A 24,564-nucleotide genomic window follows, 5' to 3' on the forward strand; every position below is an offset into this window, starting at 1 on the left:
GCCATTATTTCTAAGAGGCAAAGTCATAATTCGTTAATTTTAACACTTGACTTAAGATGTGATTTACTCTGAGAGCAGAAGGGGTTGGTTTAGGAATTCTAGCATTCCAAGCCTGATGGCATCATCATCATCATCATCATCATCACCACCACTATTATTATTATTGTTATTATTGTTATTATTGTTATTATTGTTATTATTGTTATTATTATTATTATTATTATTATTATTATTATTATTATTATTATTATTATTATTATTATTATTATTATTATTGGCAAATGCAGCATCTCTTACAGAGAATGACAGGAAGTATTTCTCCTCTGCATGAAATATTTCGTGCAGGTGAAGAGAAAAGCTTTTCAGCCCCATCTGTCAGCCTCGCAAATTGTTCCAGACTGTTTATTGGCCTGGAAAGTTTTGGCTCGTCTTCATACCCAGGTTCATTTGTGTGGCCTTTATGGAAAAGAACCAGCTTGTGGAAAACGTCTCCAGCAACTTGCCTGGAGGTGATTCCAAATTCAGCCCAGGTGAGGAACTGCTTATAAGCCCAGGCTAAGATAGGGGAGGAAACCCGGAGAATTTTCAGGCTGAGTAGTAACCCTTTTTTTTCTGCCTCTCGTTCCACTGTCTCAGGAAAGTGTGCAAAACTGCATAGCGCTGCATGCATTTCTTGGCACGGATTGCTTTTCCAGATTGAAACCAAATTGTCAGCTCAGATGGCCTGTTATTTTTAAATCCAGGAACTGTTTAGGCTCATTAGGCTGTTGATTCTCCGAACCACGCAACAACACAAATAAAGCTTGGCTCGCGTCTTTGCCGCGTTTCGAATGGGATCCTGCAGCCTGCCCAAATGCGGCTGTCTACAAACGTAAATACCCAAGCCCCCTTGCTTGCCACTCCCAACGTCTGTTTGATCCAGATTTGAACTCAAGACTTCCTGGAGGGACACAAGGTAGCGTTTGGGCGCAGCTCTAGCTTTTTATTTTATTTTAAATGTGGGTGATGAGCTTGGCTCTCTTGAGGAGGTGAGGCAGATCGGTCTACGGTTGGTGGTGTTCGTGAGATGCCGTGGGCAAATTGTGCTGAAATCCGGTTGCTTGTGATATAAAAGACGGATTCCTGGATGGTGAGAGCCCATCACAGCTAACCAGGGGATAACCCCTGCAAGAGTAGCAAGGGGTGTTGGTAGGCTCTTGTTTAAGGGAAGGCTAGTCATGGTGTGCACTTGTATATGTTGTTGCTTCATGCTGTCAAGTCGAGACTGACTTACAGCGACCCAAATAGGTGCTTAGAAGCTCAGGTTTCAGTAGAGTTTGGAATGTTGCTTTTCTGAAGGAAGTTGTTCCCTTTGCTCATTTGTAGTGTTTACAAACAGTTCATCAGGGATGTTGGCAAGTCTTGGGGTCTGTGTCTTTGGAACCAAGTCCCAAGTCCCTATTTGAAAAAAAGCTAGCGAAGTCGGCTCTTGAGTTATTGAAAAATGAACCCGAGTCGGGTCCCTGGTATGACTTAAGTCTGACTTGACAGCAAGTCTAGCGAGTCAGGTCCCTGTCTCTGCAGTTCATTAGTCATGACAAGTGAGGTCTACTCATTGTGTTCGCTTGTGTTCCTTTCCTTGTGGTTGTTTCAAGTCTTTCAGACGTCAGCGGTATGGAGCAGGGATAGATCCTGACCTTCTTGAAAATGAAAAAAAAGGGAAACGGCGTTTTGAAAAAGGAACTAGAAAAGGTTACTTGTGACACCAGTAAAGTGGTGCCGTTCCAGACTGGGGGGTTGTGTTTGGACTGGAACTTTCTTAGGCCTTGGTTGCCAAGAAAAATCGCCGACTCCAGCAAGCTGGTTCCGTTGCAATGCCGTCTGCCCAGGCTCCACATTTAGAGCAGAGCGTGGGGTCCTCGAGAAGGATGCCACTTGTGATATTGCAGTAGCAGCCGGGGCTGTTTGTCTTCACAGATGTGGCCCTTCAGCTCTTCATCCCTGGGGCTCTGGGGCTTTCTGGGGGTTCCTCTCAGGGGCTGCATCTCCTGCAATGTCTCTATGCTGCAGGTTGGCTCCTGGCTTGTAAGTTCAATGCAGAACCTCATGGGATAGGGGCAAGGGAAGCAGAGGGAGGTCAAAGACATGGGCATCCCTAGATGACCTTGAGGGGAGATGCTATCAAGGACGGAAGGACATGGAAGCAGTTCTGGAGAGTTAGGGGGAAACACCGGTGTTTTTCTGCTGCTCTTGACATCTTAGAGATGCCACTTGAATCAGGCATGCCAATAAGAAGCCCTGCAGGATGTTTACATGTAAACTCAGTTGGTAGCTCAACCTGGAGTAGACTCACTGAATCAATTAGACTTACATCAGTGTTGCCTTGCCAAAGTCAAGTTGATTCAGTAGCTCGGTTCCTATTAGGATTCTTGGCTTGTACCCACAAAAGTTCTTTCCCTTGTACCCACAAAAGTATGGTTTCGCAGTCAAGGTCTTTCAGAGGTTATTGGACTTCAATTCCCAAAATCCTCAACAAGCAGGGCCAATTGCAGGGAATTCTGGGAATTGGAAGCCCAAATTGTCCAGTGATCCAGAAGTTGAAATCAACTGTTCTGGACCAGTTGCTTTCAAAATTGCTGTGGGGTTCACCCAAAGTTGAGCATTTGGCCCTCCATCCTGACTCAAACAGCTGGTTTATCATGCTTGCGGGGGAATATGGGTGTTGCAGTTCCACATGTTTGGAGAGCGCTGGGTTGAGGGAAGTCAGCCTAGACTAAAATCTTGGCCGTTCACAGGACATAGGGCTTGGGAATAGGCTCATAAACAACCATCATTGAATGGTTTGCACTGAAGCAAGATGTGGTAGGAAATGGGGCTCAGCTCCTCTCATGCTGTAGGTTCCCATATGGTACATGGAGCATGCATAGAGTTCCATTGTCTTTACTGTAGAGTAATGATAGACACCATAGTTTTTTTTCTAAAGAGTGTGTGCATGTGTTAAATTCCAGAAGACGAGTCTGTAGTGCTATTTTTAAGAGAGGAAAACTGCCAAGAAAAAAAAAGAGCTGTCAGAATAATTTGTTCACATTTGGTCATTGGGAATACAATGTGCCTCCCAGCCATCCAGTTTTAAATTGACAGGCACCACAAGAATGATCAGAATGTAGCATCTAGTCTCTTTTCAGAAGGACGGCTGCTATTTGGGTGGCTCTCCGGCCGAGTCGGTCTCGCTGCATAGTCGGAATGGAACTGGCCTTAAAAGAACTGGCCCTTTTTTGTCTAGCAAGCCTCCGGCACTAGCTATGCATTGACCAGCAGCCCCCAAAGGTGGCTGGAAGGTGAAGGGACCAGTATCCCACTATGACTGGCCAGGCCACTCGGCGGTGGAGCAAGAGCACAACCATGTCCTGAAAATGAGAAGGCTCGCCACGGACTGCTTCCTTCAGTGTCTGGTTTCAAAGCTGATTTGCTTACTGCCATTCCCTTGTGTTCTCTCTACGTCACCTTCCCCGTCCAGGAAGAAAGGGTGTGCCAAAGTTGGGAGTTCAGGAAAGGGCCGGGGGAAACATAGAGTCCCAAATCTCTGTCCCACTGGGAAGTATGGACAGGAGTAGCCCAGCAAGAGGGCCTGAATCTTGGGGTTGGAGAACAGGAAGATGAGGAAGACCAAGGGAGAAGGTAGATCTGGAGGCCTTTTGCATGCAAAGCATGTCCTTCAACCATGGGTTCTAGGCTGTGGTGGACTGACATTTTTGGGGGTCCTGAAGGTTGAGCTGTTAATGGGGGGCCACTTCACCACCAACGACAATATCTGGGAGACCGCCGTTGTCTAGCAGGGTTGTTTCCCAACAGATCGCCACAGTGGCTTTAAAAACGTAGACTTCTGGGGTCCATTCAGGATCAGAGGCCCTGAAGCTTAATCTTCGTTAGTTTGGAGCGAACAACACAAGCGCTGTCACGGAGAGAAAATGAGATGAAGGAAAGGAACAAGAGTTTTTTCCTCAGACTCCAGTCTGCATGGATTGGTGCCTTCCAGTGAAGTGGTGGCTTTGAACCAGATGATGCATTTTTTTTCCTTCTTAGGAGCGTTGATCTGACCGGGGGCAAAGGCCCAGATCACCCTCATTTCCCTCTGCTCCTCCTCCTCCTCTCTCCAGACAAACACGGCTCACCAGCTGATTTAATGCTTGGCAAACGTGCCAGTTGGAACCGTGCATTTCCCGGTGAAATTTCAGCTCTGGAACAGAATGATCTAGGGAGCCTAGCTTGTGATTTTTCCCGCCACCTTCCTCATGCCTGTAAAATGCAAAAACATCCTAGTGGGTTTATTCTAAATTTGGTCAAAAGGCACGCAGGCCTGGCACCTCTACTCACGCCCTCCCCGAGCTGGGAACGATGGGCCAACATAATTCCAGACTTCCATAAATGTTCTCTTGGACAAATAAACACATTTTTTTTTGCGAGGACTCAGCCCACCACCACCCATAGTTTATGAATAGTTTTATTTTATCCAGAACAATGTGGATTTGTGATTGTCTGGGGCATGCTGGGGGTTGTAGTCCAAAAACCCGAAACCCATACGTGTCTGAATTTTTTTCCCCTCCTATGCTCAACAAAACATTTCAGACCTTCTTTTCCCTCCTCTCTAGGGCCGATGCACTCGGGAAAACTGCAAATACCTACACCCCCCGCCGCACTTAAAGACGCAACTCGAAATCAACGGGCGCAACAACCTGATTCAGCAAAAGACGGCTGCCGCCATGTTTGCCCAGCAGATGCAGTTCATGCTACCAGGAGCACAGTTGCAGCCCATTGTAAGTCACAGCGACAATTCTGAAGTGTCAGACTTCTTGAGTCTGACACTTTGGTCCAGCGTCCGTGTAACTGTGGGTAAGAGACCGAGGGCACCTCAGTGGGCTTCAGGACTGCTGGCGGAGATGTTTCTTCCAGCTTTACTACTAACAGTGGTCAGCTGCAGTGTTACAAGTAAAATATTACATCCGCATCAAAGATTACAGTCTTATAGACAGCAGAATGTTGTGTTTGCAACATTCAGCCTAATCATGGCTAGCATTAAACTGGGATTGGAATCAGGGTTAGATGTTGGCTTGCGAAGCTTGGTAGAAAACAGGCAAAGAACTCATGGTCCTTTTTCCATTTTTATTTCGTAGACTGTGTTCAAGGTAGAGCAAGCGTTAGTGGGGCTTAGTAAGCTTAGGGCCTTAATCAGACCCATAATGCTACAGATTGATTTTCCTCTTTCACCTATCAATATTTTAAGCCCACATTAATGCTGGTTTGTAAGAGCGTCCTTAGGGAGGACAGAAGTGGGTGGCTGCTGATGAAGCATTTTAATTCCTTTTTATTAGTGTATAATGTGCAGTGTTTTGGAATTCTTTAACCTATGTTACCTTGCTGAATGTCTGGAAGTCTTGGACACAGGGAGCAAAATTCTAGACTGAAGTGTGCTTTCATCCCAAATTACAATCAGGGTGTCATGGGCTTTTATTTATTTTTTTTCAACTTAGTAGTAATGACAGGAGCTGCAGTGTGTTAATCCCTTAAAGGAGGCAAAAAAAATCTTCCTGCCACTCCTTCCTCTGTTCCGCCTAACCAAGAGAAGCAAAACTCAGCCTTAGGTTGCAACCACATCACAGTGCCCCCCTCCCTCCCCAGAAACATTTGGAAAACCACACTTTTCCAGCCCTGAAGCCAGGTTCTTAAGAAACAGGGAGAGGCTGATCCCCGGGATGATAAAAGCAATCCGAAGGGTCTAATCATCAGCAGGAAAGGCAGGGAAGCCTCTCCCCCCTCCCCCTGAGAATACCTTCCCAGCTCATGGAGGCTCCTCGAGAGCCAGACATGCCATGACGGGTGCTGCTGGCAGCTCTTGGCTGCAACCGCTTGATTGACATCCAAGAAGCATCAAGGCTCCGTCATCAGGCCCCATGCCAGTTGCGGCTGGTTTTGGAAGCATGGCCCATTTGAATTACGCTTGCAAGCATGCCTGAGCATTTCTGTGGCAGAGCAGAAACAGCAGCTTTGGGGAGCTGATTTCACCACAAGGCAGGGGGTGTTGTTGTTGCTGTTGTTGTGGCCCACGTTCGTTGTGTTCAGGGCATCAGGAGGGATCTCTATGCTAGTCTGTTGCCCGCAGCACAATGGAATGCGTTGGTACCTCCAAGATCTTCATGGTTGTGACATCTCAGTTTTTAGAAAGCATTTTTTTGGGGGGGGGGCACGAGTGATCAGACAGCAACTCTTAACACACAGAGACACACATAAACACTGTGTCTGCTACTGTTCTGGGAAATTGAGAAATAATGTACCTATCCCTTATCTCATTTGTTTGTTCATTTCATAGATTTATATACCGCTGACTTAGTGTGGGGCACTAAGCGGTTTACAAAGATAAAATAAGCAATGGCCCGAACCTCCCAACAAAGCCAATAAAATAAGTACCTGCTTCAAATAAAACCCTAAATGATGCAGACTCCAGGGAGTCACATATAGACGAAGGTTGGAAAAGTAACTTTCCCAAGTTCTGGATGGGAGCCAATATGCCACTGAAGTACAGATGAGGAGAGCAGTAGCAGGAGATGGCCACAGTCCGGGAGGTGGACACCCCATGGTCCTCCAGATGTTTGTAGACTACAGTTCTCAGCATTCTGGGCCACTATCTGTGTTGGCTAGGGCTGATGGGGTTCAGAGTCCAGAACACCTGGAGGCTTACCCCCATCCCAGGTTATACCTCAAGTGCCAAGGTGGGAAAACCTTTTGGTCTCCAGATGTTTGAGACTACAAGTCTCATTCTCCCTTACATTGACCCTATTAGGTAGAGGCTTCTGGGAACTGAAGTCTGGAACATTTCAAAGACTCAACATTAGGGGCAAATCTGTGCCTTGCTTGTTGGCCTCCCAAAAGGTGTCGACAAGAGTTTTGGCTGTTGCTGGAAGCCAACTGTTCGACAAGGGCAGATTTTTGTTATGATTCGGGCTCTCTGGGTGGGGAAATGACCTGGACACGCTTTTAATTATTGTTACTTTATGAATCCCAGAACTGGTGTAGGAAAGTGTGTCCCTTACACCTTACTTCCACAAAGGCGTAGAACAAGCTAAACCCATTTGAGTTATGTGTCCTGTTTTGTTTTGTTTTTTCCGCCCCCAAAAAGAAGAAGAAAAGTAGTAATTTATGCCAAAGCATCTCCGGGTTCCTTGCCAAGAAAAGCTGGATCGTCAACTTGGGTTTGGTGCGCAAACACATGTTCATGCGCCTGTTTTGGGTAGATCTGTCTCTGCAAAGCTCAGGGAGGCGGGAGGAACTTCACATGGCGTTGTGGGTGGCGCTGCGCTTGGAAGAGCCTGGGGCAAACAAGGAACGGTTAAACCACACATTTTTTTTCCTGGATGCATCTTCTTTATCAGAGTCCGTTTCCAAAGACAACCCCCCCATGCGCTCTGCAGCCGTCCAAAAGCCCATCGTGATGGCAGTTCCTTCCTGGGAATTCCACATCATCTTTCTGACCCTATTTGGTTTACTCATCTTGGCCATTTTAATATACTTTTTGCATTTATGTGATGAGCTGATGTGGTGTAGTGGACAAAGTGACAGACTAGGACTCTGGAGAACTGGGTTCAAATCCCCAATCCGCCATGGAAACTCATTGGGGGAATGGAAATTTTAACACCACTTCTCAAATGTTGCACGTACCTTAATAACCCTGCTAGGAATGTCATAAATCGGAATGGACTTGATGGCAGACAAGAACAACAACAGCTGATAAACATTGAAGTGATGTATTGATTAATACGTGGATTGTAACAGTAAAAATGAAAAGCAACCCCCCCCCCTTGGCCTTCCCTGTGAAAGCCTGTGTTTCCCAATGCATCTCATGCCCAAGTTTGGGTATATCCGTTTCCATTGACAAACCATGAATGGGTAGAGTGTGTGTGAGGGGTTCCTGCGCTAATTGCCCAAAGTGCCTCCATAATTGTTTCATTAAGTCCTTAACGATCCCAGGCTGTTCTTTCTCCCTACCGATCAAGATGCCACCAGCTTGAAATGCACTGCTGTGTCCCTGGATCAATACAGGAGGAGGGAGAGGACGGTGAGCAAAAACGGCAGAAAACTAATTTCTAAAACTGGAGAATGGACGTTCTCCTCTGAGCTGGCGAGATCGAGGTTGCTTCTAAACATGAAAGGGAGATAGGACGGCGCTTTTCAAATACTTGAAGGGTAGTCATCCAGAGGAGAGACGGGATCTGTTCTCGATCGTCTCAGAGGGCAGGAAATGTAATAACGGGCTCAAGCTATAGGAGGCCAGATTTCGGCTGAATATCAGGAAAAACCTCTCAACTGATACATGGAACCCATGACCTCAGGAGGAGGTGGTGAGCACTCCAATGATGGAGCCACTCAAGAGAAAATTGGACCGTCAGCTGTCGGATCTGCTTTGATTTGGATTCCTGCCTTGAGCGTGGGTTGGACTTGATGGCCTTAGAGGCCCCTTCCCACTCTGTGATTCTAGCATTCTAACTCCCGGTTCTTCTGCTTTCTTTCCCCCCCCACAGACGACGTTTCCGGTGACCCCTTCGCTTGCAAATAACCCCACCATGGCGTTTAGCCCATACCTGAGTCACATGTCTCCCGGAATGGGCTTAGTCCCTGCAGAGCTGTTACCAAATACGCCGGTTCTGGTCTCCGCGAACCCAGCTGTTTCAGTACCAGGAGGTTCTGCTGGGCAGAAACTGATGAGGACAGATAAACTAGAGGTATTTGAGCTGGCTGCAGGGTTACCTGAGTGTTGTCTTACTCAAGGGGAGGAGGCAGATGGTGGGGTAAACTTTGACTGAGGATGTGAGTCTGGGTTGGTTTTTCCACCATGTCTTTTAGTGGGGACCCTGTGTCTTGCCGGATGTTGGTGGAGCTTGACTCCTATCCGCTCTAGATATACCTTTGTATGAGGATGATGGGAGTTGATGTGAAACCACCTCTGGAGGGCCACTGGTTGCTCCCTCTGTGTTTTTACCAGAATGCAGAATCAAGCCACTGTTCCAAAAACAGAGCTACACAAGTTATGGTGTACGAAATACTCCAGTTAGCTTTTCTCCCACCATTGGCTTGGTGCACTGCAGCTCATCGTGGGAGTTGTAGTCCAACATATCACCTAGAGGGTCACCGTTGTGCCCAGCTTTGCCTTAAAATCTTTGCTGTTCATTTCAGTATAAAGTTTGTAGACCGTTCAACCCGTAGTCGAAAGGGAAGGACATTCTTGAGGTCTCTTTTAGTCCTGTTGATCTGATTGTTATACCCCCTTTTCAAAATTAAGTGTATGAAACAAGTGCATGTTTAAATTTGTTTCACAGCTTCCATCCTCTGGGGTGAGTTGAGCTTTTTAAAGTAAATAGTGAACAAGAACATAGCCTTCTCCGTGAGGAATCCCTTGAATTTCCAGCTGAACTCCAAAAAGAGTCCATCTCATTTACATCGATCACCCTAAACCGACTTCTCTTTGTGAGGTTTTGGTGCTGGGTTCTTCCAATTACATTGGGAGGTGGTGAGCGCTCCAAAACTGGAGGTCTACAAGAGAGAATTGGACAACCTTCTGTCAGATCTGCTTAGGTTTGGATTCCTTTCTTGAGCAGGAGGTTGGGCTTGATGGCCTTAGAGGCCCCTTCGAACTTAACGATTCTATAATTCCTTGTGACAGGAACTGTAGTCCAGTGAACGGAAAGAAATTTCACCGGCTACCTTTGAATCAGGATGTGGTTCTCCCTGCGTTGTGGAACCTAGCTAGTAGGGAGGGATCATGGGAACTGTAGTTTAGAAACATCTGGAGAACCACAGATGCCCGGCTAGAACCTAGGAAGGAGACAGGATGAGATCCAAGTTTATTTCTGTTTACTTGAAAGGGGGAAATGTGGGGATCCGGCATGCCGGAATAGATGGGTTTATCATTATCACTGTTTCCTTGTTTGAATAATCCGGCTTCTTTTAAAGGTTTGCCGAGAGTTTCAGCGTGGAAACTGCACGCGCGGTGAGAACGACTGCCGTTACGCTCACCCGATCGACGTGGCCATGATCGACACCAACGAGAACACGGTCACGGTTTGCATGGATTACATCAAAGGGCGATGCTCCCGGGAGAAATGCAAGTACTTTCACCCCCCTGCTCACTTGCAAGCCAAAATCAAAGCAGCTCAACACCAGGTGAATCAGACTGCGGCAGCTGCCATGGTAAGGGAATAGTCTCCGGCCGAGACTTTGCTGAATCTTATGAGTTTATGCCCCAAAGAGAGAGAGAGAGAGAGATGAAGTCTTCTGGAAGGGCCTTTAAGTGATCCATCTTAGCCCAGTCTTAGCCATGCTTTCTCAGAATTAAGTCCCACAAGGGTCTATGGTTTCTTACTCTTTGGCTTCCATAACCATCTCTGAAGCCTTGGATTTGTTTCTGTTACCTTAGAACTGCAGAGCTGGAAGGGACCCTGTGGGTCATCGTCTAGTACAATGGGGGAATCGAACTCCCAACCTCTGGCTTCACAGCCAGATGCCTAAACCACTGAGCTCTCCAGTTCTTATTAGGATTATAATAGGTATTGTCTCTGTCTTCCTTTGTTCGTATTGGAGGATTCCACAATTTGAAATGAATGGGTGGTTGTGAAATATACCGTATTTTTCTGTGTATAAGACTATACTTTTGTCTAAAACTTTTAGACTAAAAATTGAGGGTCGTCTTATAAACAGAAGGAAGCTGAGGAAAGAACAAAAACAAGTGGAGGGGAAAGCAGGGATCAAAGCAATCTTGCAGTGCTTTGATCCCTTTCCCCCTACACTTGCTAAGCCCCACTTAGATTTCTTAATTTTGGCTTAGAAAAGGGGGGGCGTCTTATACATGGGGATGTCTTATACACGGAACAATACGGTAGGTAAAATTTGAAACAGATTAAAATGTTAAGGTAATTAGACTGTTTTGGACCAGAAGCGGGCTGCTTCAAGAACGTGATCTTGGCCATTTGTTAGATCTGGTGGGGCATAAATTGTGCGCATGAAAACGCTGCATTGATTTGAATTTCCCCACGGTCACAGGAAACCTAAATCTAATGGCATGAGAATCTCTTCCCTCTGAGAAAAATGTTCTTTGAATTTCACTATTTTGGGAGCTGTTAAAAACTTACCTGTTGGTGCAAACATTTGGGGACAAGCAGGTATCTAATCCCTATTCGGCTGCTTCTTTTTTTTGAGTTGTTTTCCTTGCGTTTAAAAATCTCTGGTTTTTAGAAATTTGTCATTCGATTGATTAGCATGTCATTTTTTCAAAAACAACGGTCTATCAGTGTTAATGTCAACTGTGTATTTTTCTTTAGATGTTCAGTCATGGTTGAATCCTAATAAGAAAGCACAGGATATACATCAAACAGATATTAAAATTAATTGTATTAGTAATTTAATTTTTACATCACCCTCTCTCATAAGGGCACCTAACAGTTCATATGAAAGCAAACTTAAAATTGCAGATGGCCAATAAAAAAATCTAAAAAGAGTGTTGGGAACATTTCTTAATATGTAATCAAAACTGTGCGAATAAACAGTAGTGAAAAACAGGTCAAATGCTTGATTAATCTTCCAAAACTTGTACAGATGGATCTGTATTGAGCTGGTGCCTAAAGGAGAGGAGTGGGGGAATCCATAAATAAGGTAGCTTTATGGGTCACATTGCTCTGGAGTATTATAAGGAGAGCCTTCCCAGCTGATCTTAAACCTCAGGGGGATCCTTTGGCCATGTTTCTGTCTGTCTGTCTGTCTCTGCTTGTACAATTTACAGAAGGTTTCCTAAATGCAATTATGATTCACCCCAGGTGACGAGGGGGAGAAGGGTTACTTACAAGCCTGGGTTTGGAACATGCTTGAAAGAAAAGATAAAAAAAATCTCTGGTCTTCCTTTAGGATGCAGATCTACTGATCTCATCCCGGTAGAACAAGTCTGGGCTTCCCTGCAAGCTAAGCAAGATAGGGTTGCCCATCTCTCGCTCGCAAGCACTTGAGGCAAGACGCTTGCTGAAGCTAAGCAGGCCTGCATCCCCTTGAGGCCTGGATGGGAGACCTGAGGTCTGTAGAAGGAGCCCCGTCAACAAAGCCTATGATCCCCCCATCAAAAAAATAAAAATTTAAAAAAGAGAGGGCAGAATGGAAATATACTGAAAGACTACCCTAGTTGGGTTCAGTCCTTTAGTGCATGGAGCGAGGTGCTGACAAAAAGGTTTCGTGGTTAATGCCCAATTCTGGACACGGACGCACACTACTTGTTTGTAAAACACATACGTTTATAGACACACAAGCAGGGACAGTTTTTAAAGTTCATGGTGGGAGGAGAGCCCTTATTTTTTTTTTCTCCACATCCATGAGGACTAGAAACACGGTATCCTAAAAACCAATAAAACCACCGGCTTTGCAGGAAGCCTTTGCCAGCCCAACTGGCGGCCAACAGTGAGCAGGGGACCGAAATCCCTTTGGAAACGGTGGCTGGGCCGTGCTTAGCCTCCGCAGGGCAGCCGGTAGCCTTTGGCCATCAAGCCAGGCGACGGAGCCGACCTTTGCGTGTTTGTGTAGAGTGTTCACCAGCCCATTGCATTTGTGCATGTGTTTGTCTGTTTCTTCAATATATTGTATAATGCATTCATTTTTAATTTTTTGTTGTTGTTTCTCTTTGCCTACTCCACAATGTCACTCTCCCTTTATGGCACGCTCTTCTGCTTGCTGTTTCTCTGTTGTCGTGCTTGAAAACAACCCCCCCTCCCCAAAACTTCCTTGGCTCATTACCATCACACGCGCGCTCGCTGCCTGCTAATTAAGACTCAGCCAGCTGTCCGATCGCCGAAGCGACCCCTCGAGGCAACCTTTGACCTGGTACTTTGACCTCTTGCCTTCTCGCTTTTGCATGTAACCATCTGTAAATTGCATGGGGGGGGACCCTCCTTTCTCTCCCTCTTCCTCTCCCTCTCTCTCATTTTCTGTCTCCTTTATCTGTCATACTTTGTGCATGACCTCCGGAGACTGTGCATCAGGCGAGAAGTGTGAGCCTTTTCATTTCCGTGGCACAGTCCATGCTCTCCCCATCCCATTCCCGCCCCCAAGTGAAAAGCACTCCACTTCTCTAGTTAAATGAAGAAGTGCTTCAGAGATCACGAGATGCCTTCTTCATCTCTGCAACCCCTCTCCAAAAAAAAAGAGCAAACCAACTAACAAAAAAATTCAGATGCAGCTTAGGAGCAAATGTAATTACCTCTGTGTTTTCACATTAAGCTGTTTGCAAACACTGACAGCTGCAGATTAGGTTGTTGGTTTGTTATTTTATAATCTTGGGAGTACGGCAGGTCCGTTTTCACACCTTGGGCGTAAACGGCCATGGGGATCACCCCCAAGGGGCTCGAGAGGCATGGAAACCCACAAACTCCCCGAATCTGTTTCAGTTTTGGTTTGCTACGGACTTGTGTTTGTTATAAACTTCGCCTGCTCTGCAATACATACACAAAGTCCAGTCCTCACTGGAACAGGAGCTTAGGAACAAAGCAAGGGACCAGGAAGGCAAAAATACTGAATAGGCGCTGGGTTGCACTGCAAGCTTTGGGGGGGGGGGGTTCTGGGAGGTGCAGCGCAAGCAGAGGGCGCAAATCATCTTGCAGGATGTAGAGACTAGCTTTTCTCAGTTCTTCTTAGCTATAAAAATGAGCTTGCAGCTCTACAGGAGGGAGGGAAAGGAGAGAAAGAAAGCAAAAGTTGAGGAAATAGAAATAGAAATAGATGGGTTGATTCCCGGCCTTTTTAGCATTAAGTTGCTTTTACGCAGAGAGGGGCCTCCAGTGGAGAGGAGCACGATCTGCTCTGGGAAGGGGCTCTGCCACCCTGTTTCTGAATCGATTTGTTATTTGACACCCCCAGAACAAACCCACGTCTCACGCCCCCAAATCCCAGTGGGCTGCCTCTGTGCCGAAGATGGCAGACTCAACCAGTCATAAACTAAACCGGAAGGTTTCCCTGAAGCACAGTCTTCGGTGGCCGCGTTAAAAAACGGATGTCAAACCTGTTTGGATGGCATCCATTTGGCATGGACAATTCGGCACCTTTCCGTCTGTGACATCTTGTGGACGGTCCCCCTCTGCCCCGCTGGTGTGGGTTGTTAGTTTTGTGTTTGTGCGTGTGTCCCCTTAACAGTGTCAGTGTTTAGAGAAGAGGAGCCTTCTTTTAGTTGTGTATGTTCACATTTTCATTTGGGTGAGGAGAGCCAGGCTTTTTGTAGCTTGTGAGGAAAGTACAGATAGAAAAACAAGGGGAGGTGATGCCAAATTCCTGCACGCATGAAACCATTTGTCAGGATATTTCACGTGAGCACCCTAAAATAGGGGAAACCCCCCCCCCCCAAACAGCCTGAGTTTCTTCAAGGTTAACATGAAAATAGATCAGACATTACAGTTAGGATCAGTTCTGCCTTCAAGGAAGGCAGAGCTTGGAAAAGTTTTGAGCTTTGACTACAGAACCTCTTTTTTTTTTAACCTCCAAAACTCACAAGCTTTCTGGGGCCTCAGCTTTTGCAGGCTGCAGGTCTGCTTGTGGGCCCGACGAAGTGGGTCACGTTCCACGAAAGCTCGCTCCCAATAAAACGCAGCATGAGCCAAGAGGCCACGTGACTGTCAGTTGGCTTTTTTTGTGGTGACCGACAACCACGTCTTACACCACCACCCCTCCCAAAGTCAACTCTAAACAACTCCTTTCTCCAGTTCTCTCTGTCTCTCTCTGTCTCTCTCTCTCTCTCTCTCTTGCATCTCAAAAGTTTGCCCATTTCGTTGGAACAGAACATCAGAGCAAGACAGAGTTTGGGAAAGGTCAGATAATATGGGGATAACAAACACAATATGCCTCAGTAGGGAATTCTGGGCTTTGTTGTCCGCAGGTCACATTACCAAACTCTTGAGTCCAAGACAGGAGAAGCGAATGTCTCTAGAGATAGATTGCAAGAAACGAAGAGTCCTCAAGAGGTGGCTCTGGCATTGAAGCATGTCTGCTGGGAGAGAAGTAACCTGGAGGGTGGGGGGATGTTCCCACACATGAGGTTGAAAGCTTTGGGTTGATTTAGAGAAGTGAGAGATGATGGATGTAAAAGAGAAGGAGTTGATAGGAAAGAGACAGTCAGCCAGCCAGCGAGAGAGGAAGGAAGAGGGGGGGGAACCCAGGCATTCCCCTTGGGCGCAATTAATCATATCACACATTTCACTAAGATACCCAGAAACACAGATGCGTGCATGACAAATGAAAGTTAAGTGATCCTGTTTTCCATTGGGTTTTCTTAATTCACTGAAGTGCAGAAGGCACAGGGTCCCGGTGTTCTCTGGTTGTGTCAGACTACAGTTCCCATCCTTCCCAGCCAACGTGGCCTGTGGTTGGGGAAGATGGAGGTTGCAGTAGAATACTACAGGAGACCACTGTGTTAATACTCCAGGCCTAGTCTCCTGCTCTGCTGAGAGTTGTTAGCCTGGGACTCAAGAGACCTGGGTTCAAATCCTCACCAAGCCATGAAACCCCGTTGTTGCAAGGAGATGAGGAGGTAGAGAAAAAGTCTTGAGCACCTTCAATTTACAGCCCGTTCTGAAGTCCAGTGCGAGACAACCCATTGAGTCAACGGCACTTCATAAGCCCATATTTATCCAAGACCCACTGATTCAACTGGTCCACTTTAATTGGGACTCACAGTTGATTTAAACCCCTTCTGTCTAAAAGATGAGTCAAGGCACTTGTAGAATTACCATATTTTTCTGTGTATAAGACGCCCCCATGTATAAGACCCCCCCCCACTTTTCTAATCCAAAATTAAGAAATCTAAGTGGGGCTTAGCAAGTGTAGGGGGAAAGGGATCAAAGCACTGCAGAATTGCTTTGATCCCTGCTTTCCCCTCCACTTGTTTTTCTCTCTCCTCAGCTTACTTCCGTGTATAAGACAAGCCTCAATTTTTATTCTAAAGATTTTAGACAAAAGTATAGTCTTATGCATGGAAAAATACGGTAACTCCCATGGATTGCAGTGCGCCTTGCTCTCAGGTAAGGTGGTAGAGCAGGGATTTCAAACCTTGGGTCGCTCAAGTGTTCTTGGATTACAACTCCCAGAAGCCTTCACCACCCGCTGTGCTGGTCTGGGTTTCTGGGAGTTGCAGTTCAAAAATATCTGGGGGACCCAAGGTTTGGAACCACGGCGGTAGAAGATTGCAGCTGTGTGAATATACCCTTGTGCAATACATACATACTGAAGTATTGACATATATAGGAAGACCTGCAGCTCTTATAGTATCATTTGTCTGATGGGTGATAAATCTACCACCCAGACTAGACCTTTGGTCTAGATGGGCAGGATAGAAATCTAATAAATAAATGCACAGACGATGGGCTGGTAATTAGCACTAGTCAAAACTAGCACCACAAACCCTTCGGTTTATCTTTGTTATTTACGCCAGTTTTTTTCTCAATTTAATAGCTGTTTCCTTCTTTCTTTCCTTAGCTGGTGATCTATTTTTGTGTTTGTTAGTTCCCTTAATGATTGCTGCCTGCAACTGACATCTGAACCTGCCCCCCTGAGAAAGTGAACATTATTCTTGATTATTGTTTTTCCCCCCTCCTCCCCTCCATCCTCGCTCTTTCTCTTCCAAAACCAGACAAACCAACTTGTGTTGTCCTCTGGCAAAAGTGAAACTACTTTGGCTGCTAAAGCCTCGATCCGGTGACTTGATCTAATGAAGGCAGAGCCATAGAATCGGGGGGCGATTTGTACCCGTTTTGGCTGACTGTTTAGCAGCCGGTTCAAGGGGTCCGCTCTGATTGTGACCCACGATTGAACAGAAGCCCTGGACTTTTCACCAACCGTTCCCTCCTCCCTCAACCCATCGGGAGGGGCTCCTGAATGTTTCTTTAATTAGATCCCGTCATTTCCTGGAACGAGAGCCACAACAATTACATATGATGGACCGCTTGGTCTGCCTTGGCAGCTTCCAAGTCCTCCTCCTATGGATTATTCATTGATCGGCATAATTTCACTTTCTCCCCCTGCACTCCCCACTTCTCCTGTGTAGTGATCTTTAAATGTTTAATACTCTCCTTGGACAGCCTGAATATTTCCCGGCCCCTTGGGGTTTTTTTTTATCCCAAACAGTTGCAGGTGGAGACGAGGCATGTCTGGATGGGACCTTTCTGTTGGCTAAAATATTCTCGCCGTTGTCTGTTCCTCCCACCCCCATGCCTTCCCCCCCTCCCTCCTCTGCCCATCCCTGGTCCTTCTGCTTTCCTCACACAGGCGTTGCCACCTGGTGCCCTTCAACCTTTACCAAAGAGGCCAGCACTTGAAAAAAACAATGGTGCCACCACAGTCTTTAACCCCAGTATGTTCCACTATCAGCAGACCTTGGCAAACATGCAGTTGCAACAGCCGACGTTCATTCCTACAGGTAGGTCACCTCGGGGGGAAGGGGGATCTAGCTCCTCTCACTTAGAAAAGTGCCAGCGCTCCCCTACCCAGACTCCCACTCCCCTCCGGGTTTTGGCCAGACTTTTTCAGCACCCGGTTTAAGGCAGGGGTGGTGGTGCCCTGGCTTGCAAATCCGCTTCAGCACCTGGGAGAGCGCCTTTTAAAGTTGGGAGGAGGCTCTGGAGCAGATGGCCTGCCACCAAAGGCCATCCACTCCTGCCCATCTCCTCCTCCCTGGCGGTGTGCTGTCGTTGCCCCTGGAGACGGCAAGGTTTACAGCCCGGCTTTCGCTGTTTGCTAAGCGGGATGCTTCCAGCCGCTCTCCCCTTAAGAAGCTGTACTGGCTCCAACCTCACCTCCTATCCTCCCCTTTTCTGCTGCACCAGCTGAGCCGTGGGGTTGCAGATCTGCACAGGTGTCGCACGGTGGCAGGTGTACAGGCAGGAGGTCTCCTGGGGAGTTTCAGCGCTAGACTGGGGTTTGCCACAAAGCGCCAAAGGACAGGATGGAGTGCCCTTGCCATCTCTCTCTCTCTCTCTCACTCACTCACTCTTCCTGTCTGTCTCTCTCCCTTCATCTTGCAGGGACCATAAATAATCTTTAAAAAGAGGGTAAACAAGGCAGTTCTCAGCTCTCATACCAAATTTGGTGGGGCCAAGCTGCTGCTTGGGCTTCCTTAGAAGCATCTCCCCTGCCCTCGTTTTTTAATTTAAGAAAACAGCCGCACGACGTTGCATTTCTCGCAGTGAGCCATGGGGCTGGAGGTGTTCCCATGGGGCTGCGCTGCGCAGATGCACACGACTTTGTAGTCTTTAATTTATTTGCCCAAGGTTGTAGCATTCCTGGAGATGTGAAGACAGGCAGGCAGGCAAAATAAATAAATAAATATGAGTCCATTTTAAAGCAGGGGTGGGCAACTTTGGAGCCTCAAGGCCATTTCCAGCCACTGGACAAGCTCCCGCAGGGAGCTGTAGCCTCCCCTTTTCCGGTCTTGTTCCATTCCACCCCACACTGCAAAATCAGAAAGAAATCACCTTCTCAGCTGCTCCACCTAATCCATAAGTGCCACCGGTTTCTCAGATATGGAGTGAGAGGGAGGCAAAAAGATGGAAAATATTTTTTTAAAAAAATCCCCCACACATGGAGCTCCTGTGCATCAACTCTGGTGATCTTTTCCATCAAGGGTGCTCTTCCTTTGTGCACCTGCCTATCGGCTCTGTGGTTCAGGGTCAGGATCAGGAGCCAAGGAGAGCCTCTTTGGGAGGGAGTCCCAAATTCTGGGAGCAGCCACAGAGAAGGCCCTGTCCTGCGTACCCGCAACGCGTACCCTGTGAGGATGGTGGAACCGAGGGAACGGCCTCTCTCCTGATGATCCGGAAAGGCTCATAAAGGGAGAGGCAGGCCTTGAGACAGCTTGGACCCAGGTCCTTTAGGGTTTTATAGGTTCCCAAGCAAGACCTCTAAGCTTGAGGTCCCCTGGCTTGTTTTATATTGCTTTTAGGGTTGTACTACACCCTAGAGGGTACATAAGCTAGACGGCGGAACATAAATAAATGCTCTAAACAAGTAAAATGCACAAACAGATCTTCAGCTCCTACATGTGTGTTCTCCAACAAAGAAGTTGGCAAGTCTTTGGCTCCAAGTCTTTGATAACAAGTCCTGAGACCCAAGACCCACGTCTGAGTCCCTATTTTAAAAAATGGGGTTTTCCCCCAGGAAAAAGGGAGGGGTGGGCGGGTTCTGAGTCGTGAGTCTTACGCCCGAGTCATTGGGGAAAATAAAAACAGAGTTGAGTCACCGTTGCAACTTAAATGTGACTTGAAAGTGAGTCCCGTGACTTGAGACCCCATCCGTGGAGCATCCCTTAGCATTGATTTCGGTGAGGGCGCCTCTGGTTGCGTAGTCCTCCCTATACATCTCTCCAGGTTGAAAGAGGGAAACGGGTCCCATTAGGTTGAATTCGAATCTTGCATGATGTCCTGGGAGTGGATGCTGGAACAGCAAGAACAGATAAATAGTCTTTATTTTCTTTGAACTTGGAAAATATAAAAAGTTTCTCTTGTTAACCCATGAACTGCTTCACTAATGAAATGTCCCTTCTGTTCATCTTTCCACGCTTCACTGCATGGCGTGCAGGGTCTGTGCTCTGCATGGCTCCCACAGCAAGCGTTGGTAGGTTTATTTTCTACACAAACTTCAACTTTTCCTAACCTGAATGAAGCATTGTATTCCTCTATGTCGCTGGCAGAGAAGGTGGAGGGGAGGATGGATGGATGGTGTGCAATGCGATGCAATGTTCCATGATGTGCTGTGGCTAAAAACCCACTGTCGTCTTAAAGGCTGAGATGGTCATATCCCTTTTCATGTCTGTGCAGTGTGGCAAGTTCAGTTACTAATCAGTAGGGCTGAGCTGAGACTTGTGCTACAAAGTGCCCCTTTTGACAATTTTTTGCTGTACCTATTGGGTTTTTTTTTCACCCCTGGTTGCTTTGTTCCATATCCATATAGGTTTATCTATGTACATAGTAGCATGGTCTTGTTTGGTTTTCCATGTGGTCCCCAGTTGGCTAGGATCACCTTGGAAGTATTGCCCTTCCCCTCACTTGACTTTTTGCCGTCTCTCTCAATGGGCTTCCAGTCCCAGTCACTTTACTATATAAGTTTGAGCTGCATTAACAGCATACTCTTTTTTAAAAAAATTACTGTGTGATTCCCTAGTTGGCTAGGATCATCTTAGAAGCATGGACCTATTTCTCAGTTGACCTTTTGTCTTCGCTGAATTATCACACAGCCAAAATCTGATTAGCTAGGTGCTGGTATAATATCACTCTGTTTACTATGTGATTCCTGACTGGTTAGGACCCCCTGCAAGAAAGCCAGTAACTCTTCTGTTTTTTTAAAGAAATTCTATCAAACAAGCAACAACAGCAACTACCAAAAGCAGTAGATAGCATTTTATGTTAAGGAGAATATTCTCCCAGGTCAGAAAGCTTTCAGATAATAATTTAACCCCTTCAGAAGCGCATTTAAAAGAAAAAATCATGGTAGAATATCGGCAAAGCTCTACTGATGAAGCAACTCTGAAAAGGATGCATTCCAAGCATCCATGCTGGTTCTGTGACAAAGACAGCCCTTTGAACATCCCTGGTGGGGTATCCTTTGAGTCATGTGACCTATGAGTGGTCCACATATCCCAAGGTAGAAGGAGAGGCCTTGATAACTTGTGAGTGTTTGTTTTAAAGGCATGCGGTTTAAATGAAACCTTTGTGACTAACACAGGCATGAGGAAGGAGGTGCAGGACTTAGGAAGACAGTCTGGTATGATCAATCAAAACTGGGTGATCAATCTCCAAGAATGATGGAGATTACCCTTCTTTGATTGAACAGGACCCTGTTTGCCTCTGCACAAAATGACTTTGAAATGGGATTCGAGGCTTTCACCAGCAGAGTCCTGCCCTCAAAAGAAACACTGGAAATGTACGCTGTACGAGAATGCTAGATTGGGTTCCTTAAAAACCATGCTTAAGATTGCATCTACACGATGCAGTTATAGCCGTTCGATGACCAGTTTGGCTATTGTGGCTCCATCCTGTGGAGGCCAGCAGTTTAGAGAGGGACTTAACATTCTTCGCTGGAGTGCTGTAGCGCTGTAGTTCGCGGGAAGGCATTAGAAAGCTCTAGCAGAGAATTCTGCATCTCTTCCCAAACGGCAGATCCCAGGATTCCATAGCGTGGAACAGTGGCAGACAAAGTAGGATCAAGGTGATAGAACTGAATTGCGTAGGTGCTCTTTTAGACCATCGAAGGCTCTAGGGCTTACTGAGGTCTCCTCTATTCCCACAATCCCGTGTTGCCTGGAGATCCAGAGGAAGCAGGGAGTAAGTCCAAATGAAAAAAAACGATGCTTGTAGCACTTTTTATTTGAGAAGATTGTACTTCCGTTAGTTTTAAAAAAATTGAGAGAGCTTATCCGTAAGTGCTTATCCTGAGGTGTCTCCCTCTCATCCCACCCACTGATGTTTCTTTTGGTTTTTGAGGATGTTCACCCTTCCCTCCCCTGTGGTGCAATCTTTTCCCAGACACGATTGTCACAGAACCAGCAGCTGCGCGCAGTTACTGCCAAACTGTGTTGCAAACATGGAAGGGATGCTGTTGTCCGCAGCCGTCACGTGCGGTGCGGCGTTAAACCGCCACGTGCGCCGGGACGACAGCGTCTTGTCCGAACCCTTGCTCCCAAAGCACCCCCCCTCATGTGCTTTGGATTCATCCATGGAGGGGGCGGGGAGGAAAAGGTGGTCTTTCAAAGCAGGGTGGGACTGGCGTGGTGCCCTTTTGTGGCCGCGGGTGCATAACCTGCGCCAAGCATGGCCCGTTTTGGGGTGGCCCCATGGGCTGCCCGCTGATGCACTAACCAGCCAAGGGGAAAGGTCTCTGTGGCCGTTGACACCTCTCCCACCCCCTCTTTGGAAAACATGCCTCGCCCGTTCCCCACCCAACCCACCCTCCGGAGTTGTATAACATCATTGTTCTGCTTATAAATGTTTACTAAGTGTTGGAAATATTTTAGTTTTTTTTCCTTAATTATAATTGTAATTGGCTTTTCCCCCTTTTTTTCTCTTTTTATTTATTTTTTCCTCCTACCCTGTCTCTCCCCCCCCCCCAAAAAAAATATATATATATGCTATTTTGCTTTGCACTGTGGTTGCATGCTGCCGGGAAACCCCCCCTCCGTGTGCCCTCCCGTGACGTCACCATGGCTTGCTGCTGTGATTCCTGACACGCCCCTGCCACGCGTTGCCATGGTTACGTGTAAAAAACGCGCCACCTTCCTCTTGTGTTGCTTCCATGGCCTCCCTCCTGAAAAGTTCCCATGATGCACGGTGCTACGCCCACCACTGTTTCTGCAGCAACAACACCGGCCACCAGCGTCCCTTTCACCGCAGCTCCTTCCGCCAATCAGGTTTGCCCCCCTTTCAATGGCTTTCTTTCACAAGCGTGTGGTCGTGTCAGGGGCTGTGCAGGATTCCCCATCCTGCGTGGGGCCAGAACAGGTTGGGGTGTGTGTGTGTGTTGAGAGCTGAGCCCCGGAGCTGGGAGGAAAATTAAAAACTGGGGAGAGGCAAACAAAAACTAGACTCAACCTTTGCATTGATCGTTTTAATGATCAATGCAAAAAGGTTGCATTGATCATTAAAATGCACCCAGTGCTTTTGGGGGGGGGAAAGTCTTGTGATTCCTTCCTCGGCTCATAAACCCCGTGCCTGTTTTAGGTCCATTTTCAGGACATGGTCCAGCGCACAAGTTCCAAATCTGTTATTAATTTCAGTGTAGAGGGGTTGGGCTGGATGATCTTACGGGGTCCCTTCCAGAACTTTGCAGCTCTAGGATGATCGGGATGAGGACGAGGATGTTATTGAAAATACCTGGTGAAAAGTTTAAAATGTTGGTGGCTGAGAAAGTCGTTGCACGCTCAGGAAATTAAGAGGGACTGGCCGGTCCTTTTCCAGAGTGCCCAAGCTATTGATGGGATCAACTGGATAACGGAACTGACAGGCTGCCGTTTGCTCTCGAGGAAGGAATTACTGACTTTTCCGAAACAGGTTGACGTCGTTCGGAGTTCAGGAACACAAGTTTCCTTTTGCCATTGAGGATGCTGTTCAAAACAAAACGAAAGCCACACCTCTCCTCCCAGTGTTACTTACCCTGGAGAAAACCATCGTTTTGCGTCCCTGCAGGGTTTCCCATTCCTGCCTTAGCATATTTTTAGGAGGTATAAATTAGAGGTGGGAAACCTTAGGCCCTGAGGTCCCGGTCCGGCCCTTCTGGAACTCTCTGTGACCCCGGCTATTTGGAGATTCCCTTCCATGTTTTCTATACTTCCTCCTGTTTTTTAACCATTTGAAATGACTCTTCTGTGGCTTAGTAGCTGCCGGCGGTCAAGCATTTCAGACTAAAATAAGCTGGAGTTGAGGCCCTGGCCATCTTGGGTTTTCTCTGCAGTTTTATTCGGCCCTCAAGATAAAGAAAGCCCTCCACCTCACCCCATTTCCCCCATAGATACAGATTTGGGATTCCCAAACGGCGCCGATCTCTGTGGAAAGTTAATTGTTGATACGACAAAGGGGAATCCAGTAGGAAGGCAGGATCATTTCCAAAGTCTCCTCTGTGGCAGATGGGATCTGTGCTCTCTTGTGGAGTATTTCCGGCTCCCCAGGGTATGAGGCGGGTGGGACGGCAGCTCTGACATTGTGCCCCATGAAGGATGGAGTCCTTGACAAAGCAGCGTATTCATATGTTTGGGTCTGATGATGGGGCAGTGGCTTCTTTTTCTTCTTGGAGGTTCTGGTAGCAAGAGTTTGGTGGATAAAAATCCAGCCCGAAAGGAAAGATGCTTGGGAGCGCTTTCTGCTAGATCAGACCAAGCGTGCCTTGAAATGGCCTCTAGTTCCTTCAAAGTTGTGTTGTTGTCATTTTAAAAGCCTGGGCATAATTGCTTTCTGCCTCTCCTGCTTTTTATTCACCGATGAAGAGATCACATCGAAGCAGGACAGAAAAGCACCGAACGTAATATATCGATTAGATTTTTTTATGGGACGATACAGTAGCTCGTTACAAAATTTGCCCTCCCGTTGAATTTGTGCGAATTTTCTGTTTCTCCAGTATTTTTCTAATCAAGCTCATCAAATCTATTTGGACCTATGATAATCTTTCGGTCTCAGAGGTTCTGAGGCAAAATGGGTTTTCCGCCAAACCTGAGTGCATTGCGTCAACCCATTTTCCCCTCATAGAAATATAGCTGGAGGGCTCCAGAGGAGTCGGGGAAGAATTTCGTTCAAATGTTAGCATTCGTATCCACCTGATGTACCCTGTTCAGTATTGTCCAGACGTTTTGGACTACAACACCCATCAAAAATTCCTTGCACCGTCACGAGGATGATGGGAGTTGAGTCCAGGATATCTGGAGGACCCTTGGATGGGGAACATTTGGGATGAGAACGATCATTGGGAGAGGGGTTGCATACCTCGTCTATCCCAGGCAACAGATGCGGAATGGCTGTACCAAAGGGGTGGGGTACCTCAAGTCCT

The 24,564-nt window shown here is 46.9% G+C and overlaps 1 protein-coding gene across 14 annotated transcripts in view; it reads left to right on the forward strand.

Annotated features, from left to right (window-relative positions):
• The window catches only part of MBNL3 (muscleblind like splicing regulator 3), an 87,220-nt gene that overhangs the window by 46,658 nt on the left and 15,998 nt on the right, over positions 1-24,564 (forward strand). For 6 of the 14 annotated variants that reach the window (XM_020795866.3, XM_072981158.2, XM_072981162.2 and 3 more), the window contains 7 exons: positions 4,629-4,793; positions 8,550-8,750; positions 9,979-10,215; positions 12,829-12,882; positions 17,308-17,458; positions 19,615-19,650; positions 22,344-22,438. In XM_020795866.3, the coding sequence (XP_020651525.2) occupies positions 4,740-4,793; positions 8,550-8,750; positions 9,979-10,215; positions 12,829-12,882; positions 17,308-17,458; positions 19,615-19,650; positions 22,344-22,438 (828 nt within the window). In that variant the 5' untranslated portion in view covers positions 4,629-4,739. The remainder of the gene's footprint in view (positions 1-4,628; positions 4,794-8,549; positions 8,751-9,978; positions 10,216-12,828; positions 12,883-17,307; positions 17,459-19,614; positions 19,651-22,343; positions 22,439-24,564) is intronic. The other 8 variants (XM_072981164.2, XM_078380718.1, XM_078380717.1 and 5 more) reach the window with 5 other exon arrangements.

The sequence above is a fragment of the Pogona vitticeps genome, chromosome 11 (genome assembly GCF_051106095.1).
Source record: "Pogona vitticeps strain Pit_001003342236 chromosome 11, PviZW2.1, whole genome shotgun sequence".
NCBI lineage: Eukaryota > Metazoa > Chordata > Lepidosauria > Squamata > Agamidae > Pogona > Pogona vitticeps.